At 43.6% G+C, this 26,754-nt stretch overlaps 1 protein-coding gene across 1 annotated transcript; it reads right to left on the reverse strand.

The window, feature by feature from the left end:
- Window positions 1-1,872: 1,872 nt before the first annotated feature.
- Window positions 1,873-26,722, reverse strand: NAA25 (N-alpha-acetyltransferase 25, NatB auxiliary subunit). The gene is made up of 24 exons (XM_062504563.1): window positions 26,665-26,722; window positions 23,828-23,913; window positions 22,694-22,832; window positions 20,939-21,057; window positions 19,251-19,325; window positions 18,332-18,439; window positions 17,882-17,960; window positions 17,311-17,422; window positions 16,422-16,511; window positions 15,927-16,096; window positions 15,042-15,154; window positions 12,721-12,931; window positions 12,155-12,241; window positions 11,101-11,281; window positions 10,462-10,561; window positions 6,746-6,897; window positions 6,123-6,248; window positions 5,638-5,881; window positions 5,335-5,458; window positions 4,909-4,974; window positions 4,381-4,478; window positions 4,063-4,173; window positions 3,493-3,639; window positions 1,873-3,360 (listed from the first exon to the last, which is right to left on the reverse strand). Exons 1-24 carry the CDS (start codon window positions 26,720-26,722, stop codon window positions 3,238-3,240), a joined length of 2,919 nt encoding a protein of 972 aa, XP_062360547.1. The 3' UTR covers window positions 1,873-3,237.
- Between the last annotated feature and the right edge of the window lie 32 nt (window positions 26,723-26,754).

A 26,754-nucleotide genomic window follows, 5' to 3' on the forward strand; every position in this document is an offset into this window, starting at 1 on the left:
TGGGACGCAACATGTCCTTATAGTGGAAAGACTGGATGAAAAGCAAACAAGCAATGCGTGAAGAGCAGGGTGACAGCTCATCAAGGAAAAGCACTGACCCATCCACACTCCCTTCCCCCGCCGACATCATTCCGCACTAATCCCCAGGTAGAAAACAATGAGCATTTTCCCTGTTTTTCCATCCTTCCTCTTTGCAGGGTCTGCTCGTCCTGCATCAGCATAATCTGGCTTCACCACGGAGTTTATGAAGAAGTTTATGACTTGGTCACATCTAGATCATCCAGACAGAAAAATGATGCAGAAATACTGATTTGTAACGAAACTGACTTTTATATAAATTATAAACCCATCCAGTTTAAAGCAGTTCAGTTGCAGCTGTGTCACTTAAGTCCGTAGAAGGCTGAGGCGTACATATCTCCTACAGTCATAAATTAACAATAATCAAGGAAGAGAGAAAGTTCAGATAAGGCTGCAAATACAACAAAAAAAAATCCCTAAGTTTACTAGCCGTTAAAATAAAGTCATGATTATCAAGGATTGCAAAATATAAATGCAATTTTTGAACAGTTAAAAAGTACAAAAATGATGGACAACACAAACAAGCATTGTACAGTTTGTCCTGTGTGTAGACAAAGAAGGGTAGGAGATTTCCAACCTTTATCTACATGAGACACTGATTTTAATCTGTAAAAGGATCGTGGCTCATGATCCCAGTAGTACAAAAGCAGTATTTTTTCAGTCTGTAAACAGTAGTCTTGGTAGCTTCTTCTAGGTATGTTTTTCAATTCATCACCCAAAGAAAATTCGAAACAAACAAAAACAAATCCTAAGAGTGGAAAAAAGGGGAACAGCAGCAATGGGTTATAGCTTGAATTTCTTACCAGGTCCGTGTGGGACATATTCTGGAGGGGAAATGCTCTTTTGTAAGAAATATATATTTAACTGTACATAATTTATAGGGGGAGAGAAATTCTCCCTCAACCAAGCCCCCAGTCAGTCAGTACAGAGTCATTTTTGTTTCTTTTGTTTCTTTCTAGAGAAACTACACCTTGGGAAGAGATGGCCTCTGCTTTTAGGAATCACCAAGTAATCCAAAAGTTGTGTGTTTGCCAAGGTTGTCATTCCCAGTGTCTGGAAGTGGGAAGAGAACAGCAGCTGGCACTGAGAACAGTCAGTATTCCCTGTGCTGGAAGTGAGTGAGCCATGGTTCCATCCTGTCCCAGCCCCTGTTCCCCCCCAGTTTCAGTTCTGCTTTCAAGGGATGCAGGAAAACTTTTTTTTAACCAAACTTCTGCTTTCAGGCACACAGGAGGATTTTAAACACTTGGTTCTCTTAAACCTCACTTACATTATCACCATTGCTTATTGATACGACTGAGTTCAACCTGGTGTAGCAGCAGTGGAAGGAAATTCCAGCCTGGATCAGCCCTGGGACTGTCCCCTGTGTCACCTTTGCTGGTGTTTGTGCAAAGCCCTCTGGAATTAGAGGGGACATGGATAGCAGCAGTGCCACTGTGCCCCCTGAAGGGCAGTGCCCATTTCTGGCTCAGGGCTGCTCTGAACTGCCCCACCTCAGCACTGGGGCTGTTTTCACTAACCCTACACACCTGACAGCATCACCTTCAGTCACCAGCCTTGCTTTAACTTAAGAAGCACACCCTTCTTTCAAAAATGATAATTCTATACAACATGACAGTTTTGTTTGTTTTCTTTTTTCCTTTGCTTTTGTTTCAGTAAAAGTATTTTTTATGAAACAGACTTAACACATTTTGGTATTCCTCTAGCCCAGAGCACTTACGAGACATAATTAGATTCAACCATCAGGACATCCTTTACAATTTGACAACCTGCAGACATTATTCTTCTTTCCCTTTCAGGATGGGGCAAAACCAAACTAAATCCAGCAAGAGCAGCTATGGGACATTTTTTTTTTTTAATAGAGGGGATTTATTAAAAAAATACTCTCATCAACATTCTAGCATTACTAACAAAACAGAGGAGATGACAAAGGCAGTCAAGCTCTCTTTAAACTTTAAATCTAGACTTGGATACTGCAGCTCTAAACCAGGGGATGAGGAATCTGTTGGGTCTGACCTGTCCCTTGTATTGCAGGTACATGAACTTTTTTTTTTTTGCCTATCAATTTTAGGCTGCATTGCTCTTTGAACATGAAAAAAAACCCAGCAAAAATGCAGATTCTGTGGGAGCAGATGAAATGGTCAAGCTTTCTAACAGAAAGCTTCATGAGGCAGTGCTTGGATAATCAAAGTTCAACTGCAAAAAGCAAGCACACAGGTACAAAAAGGATCTCAGCCTCAGATTGCAGCAGAAGCAAAAGTTACCTCTGCCAACTTAAAACCAAAGCCAATAGGATTCCATTTCTATTAAAATATTGAAGTCTTAAAGTTTCAGTAATCTAAGTACGCTTTTTTTAAGTCATGACGTTGCTGTTTGACATTAAACTGACATGATACCAGCGCAGTGTCACACTTCACTGCAGCCATTATTTACAAGGTCTCTCGTCTTTTTTTTTTTTTTTTTTTTTTTTTTTTGCTGAAACACCCATTCCCATCTCTCTCTCTGAAGTTTGCTCCTCATCACATTTGCAGTTTTCCCAAGTTGTGCACAGACACCTCCTCCCTCCAGCTCTCTCCTGGAGGATCCTGTCCCAGCTCGGGATGATTCCCAGCCCACCACAGAGGCCTCACCTCTACCTGATGGACCAACACAGGAAATTCTGTCAGCAGGACCAGGTGGTTTGCAGACAAAACAGGCAGCTCCAAGCCAGGCTCAGTTCATCAGAGGTGGCTGAACGTGGACATCTACAGTTCCTGCATTTCTAAGGCAAGGACCATACAAAAATTATGAACACTGTATGGTGATGAAAATATCCTTGGAGATAGATGCTTTACACTGGATTGCTATTGCTGCTTCTAAAGACCATCTCCAGTTGGTTCTAGAGATCTAAAGGGAAGAAAGTGAATTTTCTCCTGTTGCAATATGCTTATGAACATGTATAAAAAAGTGGTCAAACCCCAGGAAGGGTCCCTGCTTCTTTTATGTACAATAATTTAAATCAGCTCAATACATCTGTAATACCTAAAAAAATTGTTTCATGATTTTAAGTCCTTCATGCATTATGAGGAAGTTCTGGATTAAAGTGATGGCAGAGTGGATGTTGCTTCTGTCTGGGACTCTGGTGTCACTCCCCTGTGGAGCCTGTCAGGGATGCATTGCTCAAATCTTTAGTTTTTTAATGGTATCGAGTCTCTTTTTCAGCAGCTCTCCAATTTCCTGAACTGAGTGATGGTAACTGCTCTGAACCTTCCCTTGCACAGTCTTTGTAAACTTTTTTTCTTCCTGCAAAGTGCAAAAGAGAAATCACTCACTCCACAGCAACTGTTTAAATCCCCCTTTTAAACTTTCTCCAACACCTCAAACACCAAAAGGAAATTCCTGATGACCATGGTGTTTGCACAGGGAATCTCTTACCTGTAAAAGCAGAGTGTCCTTGAGGGACAGCTCTTCAAGTTTTAGTGCAGTAAGAATGATTTCAAGCCCTTTGATATGATCTATTACATTGGAAGTTAATGTCTGGAGTTCAGTTACATAATCCAGGAAATGGGTAAATACAGGTGGCTACAAAAAGAAACACAGGTCTTGAATTTATAAACACATATTAATGTCCATTTTATATAACTCACTTTGTAATATGTAAATCTTTTCTTCCCACCAGTGCTAAGCTATAATTTACCTACCCAGATTAACACTCCCAGCTGACAAGTTTACTGTAGTGCATTCCAGGCAGGAAGGTCAATGACATTCTACACTGAGAGTTTTCATTATAATGAGAGATATCTCATTAAAAAACTGTCACATGATATCACAGATATGACACAGCACTGATTTTAAACAGCAAAAATTACCCCCAATTAATCATTACCTGCATCATCCTCCACGAGTTTATAAAAACCATTTCATGTTATCTATTATGATTTTTCTTTCAGTATAAATAAGCTGTGATTAGGGTTGGGGGGAAATAGAAAGAAATATTGTTTGTACCATTGCTACACTGCTTTCTTTTTTTTTCTTCTTCTTTTTTTGCAGGTTGGATTTAAAAGGTCGGAGGACGCTGTCACAGTAACTCGATACCCACAGGGCAATGGAGATCGTCTGCAAGAAAGGTAAAAATATAGTTTTAAGTTTTACAGGAGGCTTCTCAACTCATTTTAGTGTTCCTGGTAAAAGCCAGCATGATTAAAATAAGCAACAAAATCCCTCATGAATGACTGAGATGAAACTTTCACTGTGTTTCAGTCCCAACATTTTAACCCCACAGTGCTCCCAAATTTCTAGTTTCCAAAGGGAAAAAAAAAATACCTCAACAAAGAAGACTAAGTTTTCTAACAGGTTTGGATGAGTTTTCAAGGTGCCATCTCTGACTTCAATCAAATCACCTTTACATTTATTGAACAAATCTGAAAAGAAAAAAGAAAAGCTTTACTTGAGGATGAAGTAGATCCTCTGAAATGTGCATTTTCTGTACACTAGGTATGTGAGTGTAGTGGGCAGAACTGTCAGGGCACTGACCACTGAGATAATGAGTCCTCTCCATCTCCTCTGAGTTCTGGCTCATGACAAACTTTTCCACACCCCTGATGAGCCTCCCTGACCCAAGCACCAGGAGAAGGAGCTACCCAGGCTGGGAGATAAATGCACTGAAGGGCACAGCACGTTCTGAGCATGCAGCAGCTTCAGCACACAAGCCAAGGGCAACCCCAGCCTTGTTCTCAAGCTTTCACAGGGCCTGCAGATGCATCACCACAGCCCATCCCTGCAGACACTCCACAACCATCCTCAGACATCCAGGAAGCTCTGCCTTAGTGTCTGTTCTTGAGTTACCATTACCTGTCAGTCGTTCTACTAAAGACTTGAAACTATTCCCTATTCTTTCCTGGATTTCTGCTGAATCTTCTGGAAAAAAAAAAAAAAAAAGATAAGCTACAGACTTCTATTATTTTCTGCTTCCAGAAACTCAAGAGGCATTTAAATGCAATTTAGTGTCAGTAGTCGAAAGTAAATGCAACTGCTTTCAGAGAGGAGCTAGTATTACAGCACCATATATTGTAGAAAAAAATGAAGACTTACATAAAACATTAAATGAATGCACTGACTCTCAGATAATTTAGTGTCAGACAGAAAATTAACAGACAAGGAACAGTTTTGAGTCCACATCCTCCAACGCCCACCACTTTTCAGCCTAAACAGAGACATGTGGTTCCCTCCCACCACACACCACAGCAATGTGGTCAAACCCCAGCCCCAAACACTTACCTAAGCCATTGGTATCTAGTTCATAAATATCACTAACAAGATAAAACAAGCTAGTCTGGCACTGACAGCTGCCATTGCTGAAGAAGCCAGCCATTCGGGTAGGAGGAGGGCCAAGGACAGGATACTAGGCAAGAAGCAAAGAAAAAGATAAAGGTGTTGCAGCTTTTCTTCATCCCACCCAGTGCCTGGCACATCTCCCAGTCAGTCACACACCACAAACCCAGGGGCAGTTAAGTGCACTCTGCAGCCTGCACGATGCATTCACGGTCAACGTTTCTAGGAGAGCTTTTGCCTTACTGGTACCTGGATTTTTTGTTCTAGAAACTTCTTCCCTGAATCCACTGCCGCTTCCAGCTGCTGCAGCAGGGCTCTGATGGTGTCAATCTTGGATGAGACACCGTTCTCTGCAGTCTTTTCAGAGTTCTTTGGTTGGATGGTGTGACCAAGAGTTGGGAGTCCGCTCACCAGCCTCAACGTTAAAGACCGGATTCGCAACCACAGGGTCTCCTCCTCCAGGGAGAGCTTCCGATGTTCCTCAGAAATGTCCCTAGAGAAAGGCACCAGAGCTCTTCAGGCAAACGCTCCAGGCACAAAAACTTACTCAAAGCTCCCCAGTTCTGGATGATGAGGAAGGAGTGCTCAGAAATTCAGAACTTAATATGTAAAAGGGCAGCACTGCCAGATGTGGCGGACGGTGCTTAAGTCAGCCAGCGCAAGGAACACTGAAATTTGGGAATTGCCCTGGAAGGAATTGTTTTGCTAAGAGAGTTGAGGATATTTCTACTCACCTGTCTTTTGGATCCCAGCTAAACAAGACTGTCAGGTCTCTGTTGTCACGCAGGTCTTTCCATGGAATGTCATCTTCCTCTGGGTTCAGACTCATGGATTTTATACTTTCTTCTAAACTGGTTGATCTGCAGGTAACAAGCAGCACTAAATCAAACATCTGATCACTGCAAAGAGAAAACAGCTCACTAACAGCCCATGCTTTGTGCATTGCTCAGCTCTTCCCTCTGTCAGGGCTGTGACACAACACTCAAGGATGACAAGCACTGACAAGGATGTGAAGGGACAGCAAATCAAAATCACAGAACCCTGAAAGTTGGAAAAGTCCTTTAAGATCACCAAGTCCAACCACCAATGCAGCACCACCACACCATAGCCTCAGTACCCTCCAACATGTTTTCTGAATGGTGTCTCCACTGCCTCTCTGGGCAGCCCATTCCGATACCTCACAACCCTTTCCACTACAGAATTTTTGTTAAACCTCCTCGGTGCAACCTAAGACCATTAAAAGCAGAACGAAACTTCTGAGGCAGAGCTGCAGCTCTGAGCTTTCTGCAGGTGCAATTCCCCAAGGCCCCTCTTGGCCCAGAACTCCCAGTTCTGCCATGCCAGGAGCTGTACTCACATATTTGCTTCAAGTAAGAGGTCCAACAACATCCGCTCGGTGCGAACCTGCGCGAAGTGAAGGGAAGAGTTCAGCCTGTTCCTGAACGCGATGAACTCCGGGATCTTCTCGAACGCCCCGTACTTGTAGGCTTGGATGATGTATTCTGAGGTCTGCAACACAACACACACCAGCTCTTGTTAGTGACTTCCCAAATTAGGAACAATCAAGGTCACTGCCAAGGAACTGAATTTCTGTGGTTTTTACCAGAGGTGAAGGACCTGGCAGATCCTCAATCCCTGGGAGGAGTTTGTGCTTCTGCTTCTCCAAGTCACCCGAGCAGTTTTGCTACTTTAAATTGGGAATGCCCAGATGATCCATGAGCAGTGAGGTTTAACAACCAAACCAACATTAAACATCATGTTGTTGTCACCACAATGAAAAATACTCCACAGGGAAGAGATGCTTTTGGAAGACTTTTTTTTTTTTTTTTCCCCTTCCTTTTCCTTTTAGGTGCGTGATTCAAATCACTAAATCATCATTTCATTGTGAGAAATAATTCCAGGCAGAAGAAATATAACCCAGATTTTCTGGAACTGACCTGGATGTGCAACATGTACCACAACACAGATTAAAAAAAAATTACACATTTTTTGTTTCTCTTTTTTTATTAGTTTTGAATACAGTATCACACAGTCTGTACATGACAGAACACAAACACCAAAGGAAGCTCTCAGGGTCCATGGGATATTTTGCTTTCCCTTTGATAAAATGCAGCAATACAAGGTAGACAGCCAGTATTTCACTTCAGTTCAACCAAACTCCAAAAAAAGAGATTTTTATGATGAAGGAGCCCCAGACAAGCAGCGTTTAATGAAAATGTCTAAGTGTAGACACAGAGTGAACGATTTCTGCTCCCAGCCATGAGTGATAGCTGAGTTTTTACATCACAATTACTCCACAATTGAGAAATTCTGGCAAATCAATGATTTTGTTCTGAACGAGATTATGAAATGCACTGAAAATGAGAGGCACAAAAAAAAAAAAAAAGCTTCTGCTTAACTGACTTCTATATGCTCCTAACAGACTCAACCTGCGTGAAAGGCTCTGAGAGACCAGAAGGCAACATTCACAGATTCAAAACACCTTTTTTTTTTTTTTTCCCCTCCAAACCAAGAAATATGCTCTAGGGAGTTTTCTTTATTTTTTCCCCCTAAGTAATTTGGTTATTTGCACTGAATGAAAAAAATATGCCAAATATTCAAGAACATACCCTCTGATCAACAGCCTTGCAGAGGTGACTGTCAGGGACTGGGCTATGGGCTCTAATTCAACTGCATCCACGTGGTTTTTAAATCCCCCCAGGACATGTTGGAGAGGTTTGCCTGCAGTATCTGGAGAGATTAAAGATGGATGGACACAAGAAAATCAGAGAGATTACTGGTGATTCTGCATAGCTGAAGGAGGACTATGTCGAGGAGGATAAAGTTGCCTTTTTAGTTTTGGCCAAATATAGCAATGCTGCCTTCTCTCTCCTCCCTGTCCTTGGCATTCTCTCCCAGAGCAGGAATAGTGGCAGGATTGCACAGCATCCTACATGGCTGTTACTCATGGGATCACTCTGACACAGGATTCACGTCAGGCTGGGAAGTTCAGCAAGTCAGGAGAACGGATTTATCCAAAGCAAGAAGTCTGATTCAGGAGCTCTATTTTTATGCCAGACTTCATTTACATCCCACACTTCCTACTCCAGGCATAGTCCCACACACAGCTCTGTGCTGTGACATTCCAGCTATCTCAGCATCGACCTAGGGGGGAGCAGGTAGCACCAGAAATCTGCAAAAATGGAACTTCTCAAGGATCCCCCTTTAACACCACAGATGTGGTTGTGGGGATTGAGGGGAAGCTGCTCCAAGCACCCTGAGCATAAACGGACAGCCTCAGCAGAACCACAGCAGCACAAAAACTGGGAGCACATCCTGACCTTGTGACATGTTTTATAGCAAGGAATCCTTCTTCATCCCCACTCTGGTCACACCACAATCCTCAGGGAACAGCAGCCTGAACTGAGCCTTCACCTCCTGCAGTTCTGGTTGCAAGAACAGCTTTTGAGGTATTTCCCATCAAAAGGATCTTAAGGAGAACAACTGGAATTGTCCAGAGCACAAGAGAGATTTGGAGACCTGAGAGCAACATCAGCTCATGGTCCTTTGGCTGCAACATTTCCAAAATATGACATGAGCAGTTGCGGTGTCTCATCCTCATCTTGTCACCTGAGGAATTCTGTCCTGCTGCACCACTTCTGGCCTCTTGAAATCCCAACATTTTAAGGTGTAGCAGCAAGGCAACACCTTTTTGGAATTTCTGAAACACAAGTTGTGTTTTCCTGCCAACAGCACCTGGAATGCAGCCATCACCATCCACGTACAGATGCTGAGCCACTGGAGACATCCAACTCTTCTCTGCCACAAGCAGCTCCATCATTCATGCCAGAGAATAACCTGCTCCCAAGGGAACCACACCTCAATTACTTCAGATTGTTTTCCATGGAAAGATGATTTCTTGATGCCTTACAACACAGTGTTCCCAAGCAGAGGAATCACATCCAGAAGTTTTTTTCAGTTCACTTTTCCACCTGGCACCCAGCAGTCGTGGGTTTCATTCAGAGTTGGTTCCACGGATGCTTTTTGTTAACATCCACCAAATGACTTTTGAACAAGACTGGAAAGTTACACCTCAGTAAAAAAAAAAAAAAAAAAGTCTGGATCCAGGGCTTCACTCCCAGGAATCAAAAGCAGTAGCAAGTAGGAAAAACATGAGCAATTGAGGGATGCAGAGCAGAGTGAGCTCCCATCCCATTGAACAATCCATGAGCATCCCTCAGGAAAACCTCTGTGTCAGACACAGCTCACAGGAACTCAGCACCTACACTCCAGGCACAGGGAAATGGCAATGGGGATCCTGTACACAGGAACCATCTGGGCTGCCAGCAGAGCAAGCTGCTGCTTCTGAGTGATTTCTGTGTGAGAATCTTTACTGCTCAGTACAGACAATTCCCATGGTTTTATCTGTTGCTGGCATAGTGGGAAAGCAAATTGTATGACAGCAGAGCCTCTGGAGCCAACTTAGCCAGTGGCTGACTGGTAGATTTACAACTGGATTGCACCTTTGTTTCTTAGGAAATAAAAGTAATCTTCTTCACCAACCTCTCATCAGTGCCCAGGGTGTAAAATACAATTACACAGGATATATTCCCACTCCTCAGAATGGGATGGTCCCTTTAAAGTGAAGGGCACCCTCACCATCCACTGAAAATACAGCTCCAGTGACTGTAACATGAAGGATTCGTCACGTGCCATCCCCATCCTGACCCACCATCACTGGCTGCTATGTAACTTTCCAAAATGCCAAATTTATGGCACCAGCACTTATTTCCACATGACATTCCACTTCAATTACTGCATAAAATCACCAGCATTAATTTAAAAGCAATCATATCTGTTTTATGAGGAGCATTAAAACTGGCTTTAAGAGAAAAGGAGCTGAAGCAAAACCTCATGTAACAGTAACTCACAAATCCGTGTAGTAGAAAATGCAGGTTGAGACAACCTTTACTACAAACCTGTACCTCCTACTGCTCTTTGTTATGTTTTAAACCACTGCATTTGCACAAGCCTTCTCTAAGACACTTTGCTATGTTACAAGGTCTTTGTTGGGAGGGTTTTCTTTCAACTTACATCTTTCTGGTTGGAGTGGAAAAACCTGAGTGCAAAGTTGCAGGATTGGGAAGCAGCAGCGTAGTGGCCCAGGGAGCCGGCGTAGCGTGTCAGGAGATAACTGCAACAAACAGCACGAGGCAAATGTCAGCCACTGCCCTGGGAAGCAGCTGCACATGAGACATCTGGACATTTAACAGCACTAACAGCATTCATGGGCAAGTTCAGGCTTTTAGCGGAATGAATTCTCCATTTTTTAAAAGCAATATGTGAGGGCTTGGAGTTTTACTTCACCTTAAGGGTACAAGAGCTGCTCAGTGAGAGACCCCCAAACACACCAGCCAAGTGCTTTGGGTGTGTTGGATTTCACTGGTGCTCCCAAGCTGGAACACCAAGCTCTGACTGCCAGCCAGCCAGCCATTTCACCAATTTCCTGAAGACTAATTAATACTCAAAAAAATCCAACACAGATCAAAATCACACGGGGAAGACACCCTACAAGAAAGGGGCAGCACGCAGTGAATGTGCCTCCCATAAATCCCACAACACTTTTGCACAACAGCACATGAAACAATCTGCTGAATTCTGGGTGGCAAAGGATGCTGCAGCTGCCAGGATGGGAGTCAGCAGGGCTGATTATTCTCAGTATGTACCACCCACCCGATGGTGTCGTGCTGGATGTGCTTGGCATCGAGGCTGGAGTAGAGCTCCGACACTGGCTCGAAGGCGCCGAGCCGGCAGTAGATCCGGATGAGCAGCAGCTTAAACTGAGCATTGGAGGGACTGTGAGACAACCCCTCCTCCAAGAGAGTCAGGCACTGCCACACGGCTGCCTCTTCACCTGGTGACAGACACAGCATGGGCAGGTGTGAGCAGGGACGGGCGCTGGCACGATTCCCTCTCCCCGCATTACACGGCGCTCAGAGCGCTGCCAGGGATTGCAGTGTGCAGATGGCCCAACCTAACACCTGCTCCAGAACTCCAGCTGCTCCCTGAGGGAATGCTGGGGGAATAATCCCTCCCAGGGAATATCTAGCTCACATCTGCACAGAGCGCACTGCAGGCAAAGTGACCTTCCCTGATGAATCCTGAGCTGTTTGGGAATTCCAGCTTGCATATTGCCAAAGAGCCAGGAATTCAAGAGACCACATCAACCTTTCTGCCAGAAACCTGAGCACAGATTTACTCAGGTTAAAGACTGAATCTTCCTTGGAAAAGAGACAGCTACATGGAAGGGCAGGAATATACACGTGGACACCCAGAACTGGACACTGTGGGATTAAGAGACTAACACAAGGAACAGGGGTGGAGTACAGGCAAATTTAATTCAGGGAACAGGTCCCAGCAAGTCTAGAAACAAGGGATCCAAAAGGCAAAGTAAGTCAGGAAGAGAAAGAAATGTTCTCAAAACACTTCTGGTATCAGAAAGGAGTTGTCAGCAGAACGCATGCGAAAGGAGAGAAAAAAAGGAATTAAGCATAAAAATTAAATCTGTTTAGAGGTCAGTGAGATTCAGGGCAAACACCAGCTGATCAGAGAGACTCCTGAAATACTTCATATTGCAAAAACAAAACAAAACAAAACAAAAAAAAACAAACCATAAAACTCCAGGCCTATCAAGCCATGCCAGGCACTCACTGGCCACAGGGCCACAGTCTTCCTTTCCCAATCTCCCACAGAGATATTAGAGCAAGGCATAATTTTGGGAACATACCTTCCAGCCACAGATCAAGCAGCAGGTGAACTGCAAGCAGGCAGTAATAATCTGAAAACTGCAATTCAGTTTTCAAACAAGATTTTCCTGAAAAGAGGAAAAAAAAAACTGTTACCCTTGAATTACTAACAGTGCTGCCAGCTGATCTCACAGTCAGGATTACTGAGTGGCACCACAATCAGAGAGCACCACAGTTTAATTTATAAAATCAGAACTGTCTTAAAATCCAAACAACTTTACACATCACTGAGTGGCCTTTGGGGCACTTCAAACATTGACATCTGCTGGAAGAAGAACTGACTCTCACAGCTACAAGATTTATAAATTAATAACTCCTGGCCACAAATGTGTCCAATTCACTTCAGTGAGAAAACCTGCCTTTGCTTAAAAGCACAGGCAATCCTGCAAAGTACAAACAGACCATCTGAACTACCCAGGAATGCCTCATTTATCTTCAAGATACACAGTTGAAAAGAAAAAAAATCAAAGGAACCACAACTCAGGGAAGATGAAGAGAATCAGAAAGGAAAAAGCCAAGTTTTATCAGCGCTACAGATTCTCCTCACCAAACTCCAACCCGTGATGGTATCTCAGCATCAGCTCCTGCACCACCGCCAGCTTCTGCTTCTTCTCCATGGCGTGGTAGATCCCCAGCAGCCTGGAGAGCTGCACCACACACAAGTGCTGCTGCAGGGCCTTGATGTCACCTGGCAAAGCCACCTCGTTCTCGGCCGCCGCCGCCGCCAGCGGGATCACGTCCAGCAGCTGCCGGATGAACTGCAAGAAAAACCCCAGTGACAAAGGCTGCAGGGCTGCACCAAATGAAGAAGCATCATTTCCTCCTTTCAATAAAAAAAAAAAAAAAAAAAGCAGCAAGGCGGAAAGATGTATGCTGATGTCACTGAAGATGTGGTTCAAGAGCAGCCTTTGAGATTTTTATTTGAGTTGCTCAATTATTTTTTTTTAGTTGCTTGAGGTTTTATTAAGTTTCATGAAGCAGATGGAGGGAAGAAAAATCAGAGGCAGGTTTCAAATTTATTGATACACCAGGGAGTTCAAGCACCTGCTAACACTCATGGTAATAAGAGATGCAATTAAAAAAAATTAGTTACTGACAAGATTCTCAGCACACTTCCAGGTAATGATGGTTTTGCACTGTTAGATTCTCCTTCAGCTCTGAAGTAGTGTGCAGTACTCAGTGAGGTCATCAACTCTTGATTAATGACTTTTTTTGGAACTAAGCTGTAAGAAAAGCAGCTTCTCATTGTTTAGCTTTAATGGGAGACAAAAGACTCCTACCAACACACAGAATTGGGCAGCAATTCTGCTCTAAAACCCAACATTGTCTGCAAACTTAAATCTGAGTTAAAGCCAATGAATTCAGTTTTACTACATTTGGTATTGACACAGAGAAGCTGCATCAAATGCAAGCCTGAGGCAAAAAGCTCAGGAGCAGCACCAAGCACAACACACACAATTCCAGTTTTCCCAAAGAATTTGATGAATGTTGTGTTGACAGATCTTTTCAGTTTGAAACTCTGCCAAGCTGAGCAAGGTCAACCACATCATTGGCTCTACTCTGCAATTTACACCTCTAGGAAGTTAAGGCTGGTGTAATGACCATTATTTCTGGACTTTCTCACATGTCAGTGGCCCAGCAAGATCATGATCTCGGCTACTGAAGTGGAACTCTCATGTCAAAACTCATCAGCACTTCAGCACCACAAAATCTCCTCAGCTCCTCGTGTCCTTGACCAAGTTAAACTGCTGCAGATGCTGCTTCAAGGACAGCCAGAAAACCACGCAATACATCAGTTTGATACAATATATATTCCACAATATATTCAGTAAATCAGCATCAGTTTTAAGGCCAGACAGAAAATTTTAAAGTCAGAGTCATAGTTTTAACAAGCACTGTGACAAACTGGAGTCTGAAGTATTATTAAATACAATTTTTCCACTCCTGGTTTTGAATTTATTCCCTGGAAAGTTAGGATGAAACCTGTTTAGTACTTCAGGGTTCCCTTAAAATGGAATCACCATTTCCAGGACTAGGAGTTCAATATCCTGCTTCCCACATCCCTTGTCAGTGGGCTGAAAACAAACCTTTAAACATAAAACATGAGCAACAGCCATCTCTGCTAGAACCACTGCTCCCATTAGCAGTAGGGCTGTGAGAAGAGCTTGCATTAGGAGTCAAACAATACTTTACTAAACCAAGAGAAGCTTGCTACCTACACTTTGTTTACCAACATTTGACCCCCAGGCTCTGGCTGATGCCGGATTCTCTGCCCTCCCCAGTGCTGATCCCTGGACACAATGGCTCAGACAAACACTGGGGTGAGTGACAGAATTCCCAGCTGCTGAAATCACTCCAGCCTGCTCATGACTCTGCACAAACGGGCTTTTCAGAGAAACTCTTTTCCAGAGAGCTGTTTCAGAAAGAGATTCTGGAAAGAACTGCCAGAGGTGCCTCCATGACCCCTGGATTGGGGTCAATGTGTCCCTTCTTTGGCACGGCCAGAACCAAGCAAAACATCTGTGACATCCCTGCATGGGATGAGGGGGCAGCTTCTTCCCATTAAACACAAACTCCAATACCTGATACCTTGAAAATGGGAATAAAAATGCCAAAGAATACCAGATCTGAGACTCTGCAGGATCAAACTTAGCTTTAAACGTCCAGTAAATATCTTCTGAATGAAACTTCTCAAAGCATTCAGATGTTCAGGATATTTTCTACAGCACAAAGAGTTCTCTGAATTTCAAGCAGTAAAAAATCAGTGTTTCCAGTCTTTTAATTTGATCCACAGGTATTTTAAGATAAAGGGACCAGAGTGCAAACAACCACTGCAGTTCCTGCCACCACTTCATGATATTTCCTTACCTTTGTGTACTGGCTGGGTGGAAGGAGATCCACAAACACCTTGAGATCAGTAAAACAGCAGGGCTTATCCCCAAATTTTTTGAAGTACTGGAACATTAGTTCTTCTGGATCACCTAGGAAAAAGGCCAGGTCAGCTTTCTAACACCCTCCACCAGAAGTGAAATCTCTAAAATCACTATGAGAAATCTTTGTTCATGCCTTCTTTTTTCTTCCCCCTTCAAGATTACAGAGCGATTCAGAAAACAGAGAGCTGCACTACTGCAGATTTTAACAGAGGCTCAATGTCTCTGGTAACCAAGGACACATTAAAAAAAGCCCAAGAGCTTCATTCAAGCTCCTTTAGCAGATAAGAGCTCAGCAATCCAGGCAGGCACACACAGCCTCCGCTTATCTCACCACGGCTTCATTTGGGATGGAAAAACAAAAGGAATTAGCAAAGAGCACAGATGTTGCTCTAATCACATTCCTTTTCATTGATTTCCTAAATGCCATTTTATGATGCAGGTTTTTAAAAAGCAAAATCTGGCCTTGCTGCCACAAAAAAAAAAAAAAAAAAAAATCAAAACCCACCCAGAGATTTCAGCGCTAACAGCAAGACTTTCCACCTGGAATACAGTGTCAGTGACTGAACGCTCCTGAGGTCCTTTTGAAATCCCCGAGGTCCTTTGGAAAACCTCCCTGCTGACTTTTCCAAGCCCTAAAGTAGTCTAGAAATACCTGCCTTTCCTCAAAGTTCATCTTCCAATGCTTTTAAAATTCTTCACACACACAAGAACATGTATCTTATCCTAATGAAAACTGTATTTAACTCAGTGATTTAGCAGAACGTTCATGCTCTCTCTTGCTGTCTCCAGAGATGAATTCCTCCCCAGGAGTGGCTCTTACCCAGTTTGTACTCATCATTGCAGCCCCTGTGTCGCAGGCGCCTGATCAGCTCCAGCTTGGCCAAATACGGTCCCCGGAGTGGCCGGGAGCTCTTGGACTCCTCTGCTATCCTCTCCTCGATGAAGTTCACAGCCTGCTCGATGGAGCAGTGCACCTCCCCTTCCAGAGAGCTGCAACCACACAGACAAAAGGTTCTTGGAGAGTTCCCACTGGTAACACGCGCTCAGCATACTCCCAAGACAGGGAAATGATGGATTCTCCAACTCAAGTCACCACACAAAACATGAGCTGGAGGAGTTCTGTATTGTACAAACTATTTCCATCCACTATTCCCATCCTCCAGATAAAAGCAGGGGAAACACACAATACAAAGCAAGGAAAACACATCATTTGGGCTCTGACATCAAGAAGTCATTCTAATATCGAATATATGACCCCAAACAATTTGCTCTAGCACAAAGAGAAAACAAATCCACAGCAAAATTCTCAACTTACTGCTCTTCCTCTGCTGGAGGCATCCAGGATTCATCAATGAGTTGAAATACTGAATCAAAGTAAGTTATATAAAACTGCCAATCATCTGAGCTGAAACAAAAATCAGGCACAGGACAAAATTTAGGGAATTGCCAAAATGATTAACAGCTAAAACTACATTTCTTGCCAAAGCTGAATTAAGGAATAACACGTAATCCTATTACAGAAAAAAAACAATTATAATCATAAAATTGTTTCCCCTTGAAAAGGTCTCAAATCTTAGGAACACCATCGTCCTAAGTTTCTGTAAACATATTAAGCAAAACCATTTCAGTTCAAAACTGAGGCAAGCTATGAATTCTCCTCCTAAAATTCAGTCAGAGCTCAGCAACATCCCCACAAAACGTGAAGGCAAAAGCTTTTCTTTTGCATTTAACTTCTGTCTAAGATGAGAGCACAGCTAAATTCAAAAGCAAACACCTCTCTCCTGACAGTTCTGAGGCAGATTTGATCACACTGGAATGTTCTGTCTCCTGATGCATCTGTTCCAAGCTTTACATGCATTTCTCACGATGAAGTCTGGCCAAACGGGAGAAATTTAGATGTAGAAAATTTAATGTAAATCATGGACAGGATGAGATCTGCAGAGTCAGAGCTAGACAATCAGCACAGGATTTAGAAATAAGGAGGTAACCAACCTTTCATTACATTAATGTGTTGCTATATTCTGCCTAAAAAAAGCAGCAACTCCAGTGCTGACCCTGACTCTCCCTGTGACCTTCACGATGCCTGACTTTGAAGTGCAATCTTTGGAAAAGCTTCCCGATATTCTCCTATTTTAACCACAAAGGCCATTCCCAAGCAAGTAGGGATTTTTGTTCCATCTTTTTTTGCAGGAATCCTCTCTCACTTTTTGAGCAGCAGCCTCCTGGCCAGCGCGTTGCACTCGGGCCACCTGTGCAGCTTCTTGTACATGGCCATGCACTTGTTCTCCCGGCTCTGCAGCTCACTCGTCAGCTTCTCTGCACCAAAAAAAACATGGAAAGCTCAGCTCATCCCTGCATTTCTTCCCTATTCCCTATACAAACCTTCTTTTTCCAGCCCAGCCCCAAACCAACCCAGCAGCAGCCCTCAGAAAGATTCCCCATGGAAACCTTCACATCCCAATTCCAAGTGCATTTTGACCTTCAGTTAAACTCTAAAACGCAGATATTGAAGACTTTTCAGTTTTGAAGATGGCAGCTACAACCAAGAGCACAATCCCAATTTACCACTGCAAAGCTCAGCCCAGGAGAGTATTTAAATACCATAAACAAAGTAGGTAAAACCAGGTTACACAAACACCCCCAGAGTTTACACTGAGGTTAAAACTGGTACCAAGTTAGGCTTCCTAGATTTTTTTTTAAGCAGTGGATAAATCTGAAGCGAAGGGGGACTGCTGTATTTTCCACACACATCTGATTTATTAAAGAATAAATTACCTCCAAGTTTCCCCCTCACAACATCCAAGGCTTCCTTGTACTTCTCCAAACGTTCCAGGATCATGTAATATAGTTCCACCTTAAAAGAAAGATTAGATTGCAATAAAATTTTCCAGGAACATCATACCTAGGTGTACCAAAAGAGAAAACAGGGGATACCAGGCCTGCAGAGCTATCTTTAGTATCCCAAAGGGTGCAATACTCAAAATTTTCCATTCTTAGTCCTCAGTTTTTTCTTGGGGCCTCCCAGAGAGGAAAGCACTTCATCAGTCAAATCAAAGACCAAAAACTGCCTCAGCCACAGGATTCTGAGGTCCTCCTAACTCCCTGCTTTTTGTCCCCTACATTCCCATTTAATTCCAAAACATTGATTATTTTAAATTTTCCAAAGTAATCAAATTCCCTTAACAGTGCATTCCCTGTCTCAACAAATTCCAAACCAAGCCTTACTTCAGCCTCAGCTTCAATCTTGTCCTCTTTCACCATTTTTTCCACCATTCTCTCAGCAAGTGGCAAAAACATGGTCTTGGAGAGGTTTTCATCCTGTGCTGAGATAGACTGAAAAAGAGAGGGATGACTATAACAGCTCAGCAATTTTCTGTGATGTCCCACTCACTGCTCTTTTCACTTTGGAAGAGGGGAAAAAAAACAAAACAAAACAAAACAACCCAGGTGCTCCAATCCCCCCCACCTGTTTGGAGCTGCCCTCTGTGACCTGAGAAAAAGCAGCAATAAAATTGCTGCTACACAGAAAAGCTCATTTTTGATCAAATCAAGCAGAGCCCTGCATGTCTGAGCACAAAAACCTCGTGGTAAAAACATGGAGCTATACCACTTTTTGTTTTTTAAAAGGCACAGGATTTTAAAGAGTGTGATTAAAACCCTCCAAGCTTATTTTTGTTTGATTTGGTGTCTGATTAGTGCCCAAATGTGCTGCCTCAAGCAGCAGCAGCACAGCTGATCTGTGCCTATTCCTGCAGATTTGCTGCTAATTCCAGAGCTCTCATTCATTCCCTCCAAGAGCTTTTATAACCTCGTTTAAGAGGAACAATTCTGACTAAGAAACTACAGATAATTGAGGATTTATTCATTATCTCTCTGCCCAAACCACAGGTAGACATTAGTGCAGATGACAGAATAATTCAGGTTGTATAAAAGTGGTAAGGCAACAGTTAAACTGGATTATTAACACACCTCAGCATTTATTTTGGACCACAACAATAATGCTACTTAAGGAGGGCTCAGTCTTTCTCCCAGCATCACAGAGAAACAGCTCAAACACACATTTTACCCAAAATCATCATTTTTTTCCCTCAGAACATTTCTGCACCAGCACTGCAGCAACAATCAAACCTAACACTGCACACACCTGCATGATCAGGCTCATCACGGACCAAAAATAATATGGATTTTTAGGAACAATCTTATAAAGTGCCATTCCAGCCTGAAAAACAGAAGACACGAGTTTTATCATTGCTGAAATAGATTTATTTCTAAGATCTCATGTTGGGCAGCAATGGTGGGAGCAGACAACACAGGACTTGCACATGGGAGGACTTTTCCCTACTCGTGAGCTCTTCCCTCCTAACACACATCCCCGAGGAAAACAGAGGGTGGAAATGTTCCCAAGGACTTTGTGTAGGTCTGAAAATTAACAGCAGTGAGCACTGATTGCCTACACAGATGACAGCTTTAACTGGAAGTGCTAACTCCAGGAGGAAGCACGTTTTTCCTTTGGGAATGAGGGGTTATCTCCAGTGCTGAAGGACACAGCAAACCCACTCACTTCACACCCACTGAGCCCCCCAAATCTGGGGTCACCTCCCTGTGCAAAGCAGGGGGAGCAAAGGTTGAGCAGAGAACTTGGTTGGATCAAAGCAGAGCCAAAGAATTCACGATTTGCCCTAACAGATTACCAGCTATTCCCACATTTCCTTCACAGTGCCTGTGTGTAATAAAGGACAAGACTTTCACTCCTACAAAATCTGTAATAAATTTCAAGAAGCTACACATAAATAGTCTACCACCACAGCTGGACTTTTGTGCCAATTCCCTGACTGCAGTTGGCATTTTCCAGGATTTTCAGCTGGAATACCCCAGAGCACAGGACACTGGGGTTTATTTTCATTCCCTAATCAGTCACCATCCACACACTTTTTACATCCCTAAATACAAAAACAAAGGCCAAGATCCCACTCTGACAATGTGATATTGATAATGATTATTTGATTCAATTGATACTGAAAATGATAATTTAATGAGATCCACATTTTTATGTCACTTCAGACATACAAAAGGTCACATAAATGTTAATTATTGTTATCTGTGGCATTTTCTCCACTCATGATTGTTATCTGTCACATCTAAAGTTTGGGTTGTATCATGAGGGTTCTCATTTCAGGTACATCAATAACTCCTTTTAGTTATTTAAGCCAAATCTGTGCTAAAATTCAAGTCACAGGAAGAACAAGAGCTAGTTTAGCACTTATTTCTTGGCTCTCTATGCTTTTTTACAGAGAAGAGTGAGCACACAGGCCTTGAAAATCATCTTCCATTTACAGGGATTCTCCAGGCACCTGATTTGGAAGGGATGAAAATAAAACCAACCAGTGGGACACTCTGCTGCCAACTGAGAGGGGATATTTCCAGTGCTTTTTAGTTTCTCTTCAGTGAATGACAACAATACAAATTGTATTTTAGATACTCAAGTAAGAGCATGGTGAGGATTGATCTTCCTAAAGTGAACAGAGAACTAAGGACAGAATCAAATGTGAAAACATGGATCAGAAGCTCTTCCCAGATGTACCTATTCCACAGTTCCTTTATTTTGTACTGTCAGTACAAAACCACATATCAGTAAAAGACACAAAACTTTTGTCTTCAGACAACCCAGCTCCATAAAACAAGGTTTGAACCTCTCTGTAAAAACCAACCAAGAGTTTAACTTCCTGCATTAACTCAGCTCAGCTTTTTTGGAAGATTACTCATAACACATGAGAGTAAAAGATAGAGAAAAACACACTTTAAACCAGCCAGAACACAAATTGTTGGTCATACCTGTTGCATCTTCTTGTATTCTCCAACCCTGGCATAGGCCATGAAGAGGTGGGAGTGATACTCTTCACTGTTGGGGACCTTCTTCACAGCTGCCTCATAAAGTTTAGTCACCAGCTCAGCTAAAAACCAAAACCAAATGCTAGAGTTAAGACCAACCTAGGAATATTTTAAAGCACAGCTCCCTGAAGAGCACCAGGGATGCTCTGAACAGCACCTAACTGCACTCATCAGCCCCAAAAATGTTGCTCTGTCCCCCAGGCACTGCAAACATCAGGCAAAGGAGGAAAGTGCTTAAAAAACTCTTAAACAAACCTCAAAATAGACTTAAATCAAAATAGAGTTCAACAACAGCAACGGAACTGTTCAGGGGAAATTTAGGTCTATTTTTAAAGTAAGTTTGTCTATTTTTAAGCATTAAACTGAACTAAGGTTTCTCTTGCTGGCAGAATGACTGCTCCACGTGAAACATTTATCAAAACAAACACTTTCAGAGCCTAATAGCAAATTAATTATTCTTATCACAGTTTTACTCATATTAATCATATCCTGCTATTTCCCAACTGGTTGTATCAGTACTATAAACAATTATTTCACACTATAGTTTTTAATAACAGGTCTATCACAACAAAATACTTCTGATACTACAATATATAAAACTTCCTTGCATTTTCATCCTTCCACATTCTTTTTTCTTACACAAACAATTGTAGCTCAGAGTAGAAACAGAAAAGCAAACATAATTTGTCTTTCACACAGTTGATACATCCCTGACACAGATGTAGAAAAACATCTAATTACAATTTTCTTGCAGGACCAAAAGTGGAAGTGTCTCACTCCAACCAGTTCCCGAGTTACAAACCAAAAACTACAAAGCTCAGCTTAATGGAAGTTAACAATCACAGAGAGGCTCTTGTCATTCACAGGAGTTTATATCCAAGTCAAAAATACACAAAAAAGTTGGTATTACTCAACAAATGATGCTTTAACTCCACAAACACACACACACACACAAAGAAATCAACTGAGAGAACAAAAGGAACTGCTCGTTTGCAGACTGATGCAAACACCCTTTTCTGAAGCTGTTTCACCCCTTGATCGTTTCTCCAGCAGTTGAACAATAAATTTTGGTGGTTCCAGCCACCAAACCCCACAATAAACATTGGTACCACCACACCACACTCCCCGAGAAGCTGCCAGAAACAACAACTGTTCAACCTATAGAAAAGCAGGATAGGAGATGTGGCATCTTTCAGAAAAGCACAGGAAACTTTCCTCCATCACTTCAACTCTGATGATTCAGTATTTTGAAAATACAAATCACTACAAGGAACCTGACAAAGCTGATGTGGCCAGACTGGGAGGTCAAGATTTCCCTCCTGTTTTTCACCAGTTCCCTGAGGCCTGAATCCCTCTACACACCCTGGGGGTTTTGTCATCTCTGTCACTCTACTGACAACAAATTCCAGTAGTTTCATTAACAAAAGTGAACTCCCAGGCTGCTGGATCATTAACAACATGCTTCATTTAGGACTTGCTACACAATGGTGGTCATAAGAAACCTGAATGAGGACTTTTTCAATTTATGAAGATCACTACAGCCTTACAGACATTACAGCAAGCATCACTTCAATTCTGAGTCTCTTAAGAGTCTCTCTCATACACAAATCCTGGATTTTACACATTTCCCACCAAACTGTGGGGCACAAACTTCCTGGAAGAACACAAATAACATTTCTGGGAGAGGAACAAACTCACGTCTGTGCATTTCCCGGTAGAGAATGGTCAGTGCTTGCAAGGAATTATCATCTGTGGGTTCAAGTGCTGCTACTTCTTGTGCCAGGGCATAGGCTTCATCCTGCTTGCCAGTCCTCTGCAAGCCAATGGCCTTCAGCACCTGTGGACACAACACAGGCAGCTCTCAGAGACACAGCTTGCATTTGGAAACCCTCTCACTCCTGCTGGGAACAGCTCAACCACCTCATTCCCTCTGCAGAACTCCAGGTTTTGTTAAGCTTTTAATCCATGTGGCTGAAAACGAAAACTCCCAAATGCAACAGCATCAAAGAGGGGACTTGACTTATTTATAAATGTTGAGGCATTGCCACATGGTTTTCTCTACCTGGAGTCTGACCTGTGCTGCCAATTTTCCTTAGTTTTCTTTCACTAACTGGCCAGAGAGAAGTGACATAAATGAGATTCAGGTCAATGACACTCACTGCAGCCTGAGAAGCTTTCAAAATGTAGAAGTGGAGTGAACTGCAGAGGGAAACCCCCAGGGAAATGAGAAAAGCAGAAACAGTCACAACTTCTGGAAAAGGAGGAACAGAACCCCTTTCCCTCAACAGGGGCACAGCATGGAAAACAAGCAGAAAAGTAAATGCCTCCAAAATCATGGAATCCTGGAATGCAATGGTTTGGAAACGACCTTAAAATCATCCAGCTCCACACCCTGCCATGGGCAGGGACATCTTTTATGGACCAAGTTGCTCCAAACTGGCCTTGAACAATTCCAGGGATGGGAGCATCCACAGCTTCTCTGGGACTCCAGTTCACCTTGTAATGTTTTCCTCAGATACCTCCTCTCATGGAGATGCTTTGATCCAAACTCCTCCAGATGGGTATCCCAACCCCAGGGCTCCAAGAGGCATTTTTAATGCCCACATGCCAATGTCACCTGGAGTGGTGCTGACAATCAGCCCAGGTGGAACCAATCACTCCAGTCCCTACCAGGGTGTCTGTACAAGTTTTCAGGCAAACAAGATACAGGTGAGCTGGAACAGAGACATTCCAGAGGGCTCAGAAATCACTGTGGAAGCTCCCAGAGAAAGGGACACTGGAACACCCTGAGACTCAGGCAGAACGGGCTCGGTGCCCCCCAGTCCCACTCACCTTAGCACAGTGAAGGTCCTTGTGCTTTTTGAGCAGTTTATCTGCTTGCTGGATTGCCATTTTATTATTGCCATTATCGAGATAATCTGCAGAGGAAGAGCACACACAAAATCAACACCAGAACACCAAGGCCATTCTGGAAAGCCACCTCCAATTTTAGCATGGAGCACCTGCTGTCACACCAGCAGCACAAACCACATTTTCCCTGTGCAGTTCCTTCTAAGCCAAACATTCAGGAAACTGTCATTTCAGGGATGAAGGATTCATCTCGTTGTACTGGTTTTAGTCATTCAAACAAACAAGCTTTTGTAATTACTCCACACAGATCATTACAGCAACAAAAGAGACCCATAATAGAGAGGATTCTGCAGCAACAGCTCTTTGCTGGCAGGGTAGCTCCAGTGCTTTAGCAGGACAAGTAGAAACTAATTTGGTGTGTCTTTGGGAGGCTTTCAATGACTTCTAACAGGCAGGAGGTTAGAAACCAAACACACACACTCCAGCAAAGTGGGAAACACTTGTCCACAGCATCCGTATCTCAGAGCAAACCTGACCCCCTGGAGTACCAGTACCCTTCCACTAGAATGGTTTTGAAGACACAGCTGTGAAGCATTAATATTTCCTAGGGAGATATCCCACTATCCAGTGAAACTTCAGCTGCAGGAAACCCATCTCCAGACCTTTTTCTCCTTTTTGAGCTCAGAATTTTCAGATTGATTTTCACATTATTACACAATTACAAAGAAGCGGTTTTAGACCAGGACATGACCCCTATGTGCTCCCCTTCCCTCAAAAATTCCTCCTTCCTCACCAGACCCAGCTTTGCTGCCCCTCACATGCCAAAGGAAGGAAGGGGCTGCTCACTCTCCTCTGGCCTTTCTCCTGCCAGTTAACTTAAATAAAACCACACACCTTTTCCTCATCAAATCTGTCGTTCTCATTATGAGCCAGAACTCTTTTACTAAGAGGTGACCCTTGGAGATCCTCAGCACAAATGGTACATCTATTCTGATTTACAGATTTCTATTAAACAGTTTCCACAGTTGTTCCCCTGGCCAGGTGGATGCTGTAAATTTAAAGCAGAGTTAATTGGGCTCCTGAGCCCATCCACAGCAAACCTCTCATGAGGCAGCCTTTCCACACTCACCAAAATAAACAAATGTTGCATGAAATCCAGTTTGAAGCCACAAGACACTGTCTTTCTCCACTGGGTATTTCAACTTAGGAAAACCTCTGTGTCACCTTTAACCTTAAAACTCTGGGTATTTCTCAGTGAAAAGGTTTCAGAGGTGTGGAACAGCACATCAGGGGCTTCTTGCTTTAAGGCTCTGTCACCCAGTTTAGTGACACACAAATTATCCCCAACACTGAGCTGCCTGACTGGGATTAACAGCTGTGCCAAGAACATCACAGTTTTGGGAGTCCCACAGTAAATCAAATACCCCTCAAACCTCCCTAAATCACAGCAGAATGAAGAGATCGGATCTTCCTAACAAGTCAGGTTGCTGAAAGTCAAAGCAGCTTCCAAAGGAAATGAAACTAAAGGAAAATAAACTTCAGCCTATGCTAGTTTATAGGTGGGGATGTACAAAGGCTGGAAATGCAACACCTGAACCCTCAGGTGAAAGGAGAACAAGTCAAGATCAAAGATCACCACAGCTGTTGAGGAATCCTAGGGAACCACGGCACAAACCCAGGTATACTTTGAAATCCAGAGGCAGACCTTGGACCTCACACTGCAGCTCCCAGCTGCTGATGTGGGGAAGTTGTGTGTTCATCACACGCTTTATTTCGGGTTCTGCAGCACCAGAGCCTGACATCAAACCTGGTACTGCAGAGAATCCTTTCCAGAACGAGCAGAAAGGAATTCTAAAGCTCTCTCCAAAATGAACATGGCGAGATGATCAACATCATCTGCTTCGGTATCAGCTGAATTTACCCAAATTCTTCCATCAATACCACTTCTCACATAGGTTAGGACAAAACTAAATACACATCAATGAAACTGCCAATCACAGCACGGATGGAAAACTAAGGAGAAGAACCTTAAAATCGTTACATAAAGACACACTGCAACGAACTTAAACACTTCTATTAATCTTAACTCTAACACGTCTGTTAATTGAACAAAATCCTTTCCCTGGAACCCATCACGGACTCAGCCTGTACTGCACCATCCCTCTGCCCCAGCAAAGGGCACCCCAAAGCACGCCCAGCCTCAAACCAGGACAGCTCTCCGCGTCTCTGGGGAGAGCTTTTTATCCCTGCTGAAAAAGTCAAGAACGTTTTCCCCAATACCAAGTCTTCGGTTTTAGGGACGAAACGACACCGTAGCCCGGGGAAGCGTTTTCCTTTTCTTTCTCCGTATTTGCATAATAGCTTTGCCTACAACCTCTGAAACAACCCCAACAGCACAGAACACCCTCGGAAATACTCGGGGACACAACAACACCGGACAATTCCTAACAACACCGTCCCCTTCTACTTCTCTCCCGCCTCTCAATTAATTCCCCCAACAGCGTCACCGCTCCGTGCCACAACATCCAACACAACTCCGAGGCATCCGCGGCTGCTCCTTCAGGGATGAATCCACTCGCGGCTCCTCCGCAGCAGCGCAAAAAGCTCCGGCCGGGGTTACCTGGGCTGCGATCCCCGCCCCCCCTCTACCCTCCGAGCCAAGGGGGCACCCCCGGGGCTCCGCGGGACCCCGGCCCGGCCGGGCGGGCGCCGCAGCCCCCGCGGGGCCGGGAGCGGGGGAGGCTCGCAGGAAAGGAGGGGGGTGCCCGGCGGGGCCGCGGTGTCGGCGGGGCCGGGCCGGGGCCGCGGCGGGTCCGTACCGTAGATGGGCCGCAGGCGGCGGTCGTTGGGGTCCTGCACATGGCCCCGCGCCGCCATGATGAGAGCGCAGAACGCAGCGCGCAGCCGCG

Source organism: Cinclus cinclus, chromosome 17 (assembly GCF_963662255.1).
Source record: "Cinclus cinclus chromosome 17, bCinCin1.1, whole genome shotgun sequence".
Lineage (NCBI taxonomy): Eukaryota > Metazoa > Chordata > Aves > Passeriformes > Cinclidae > Cinclus > Cinclus cinclus.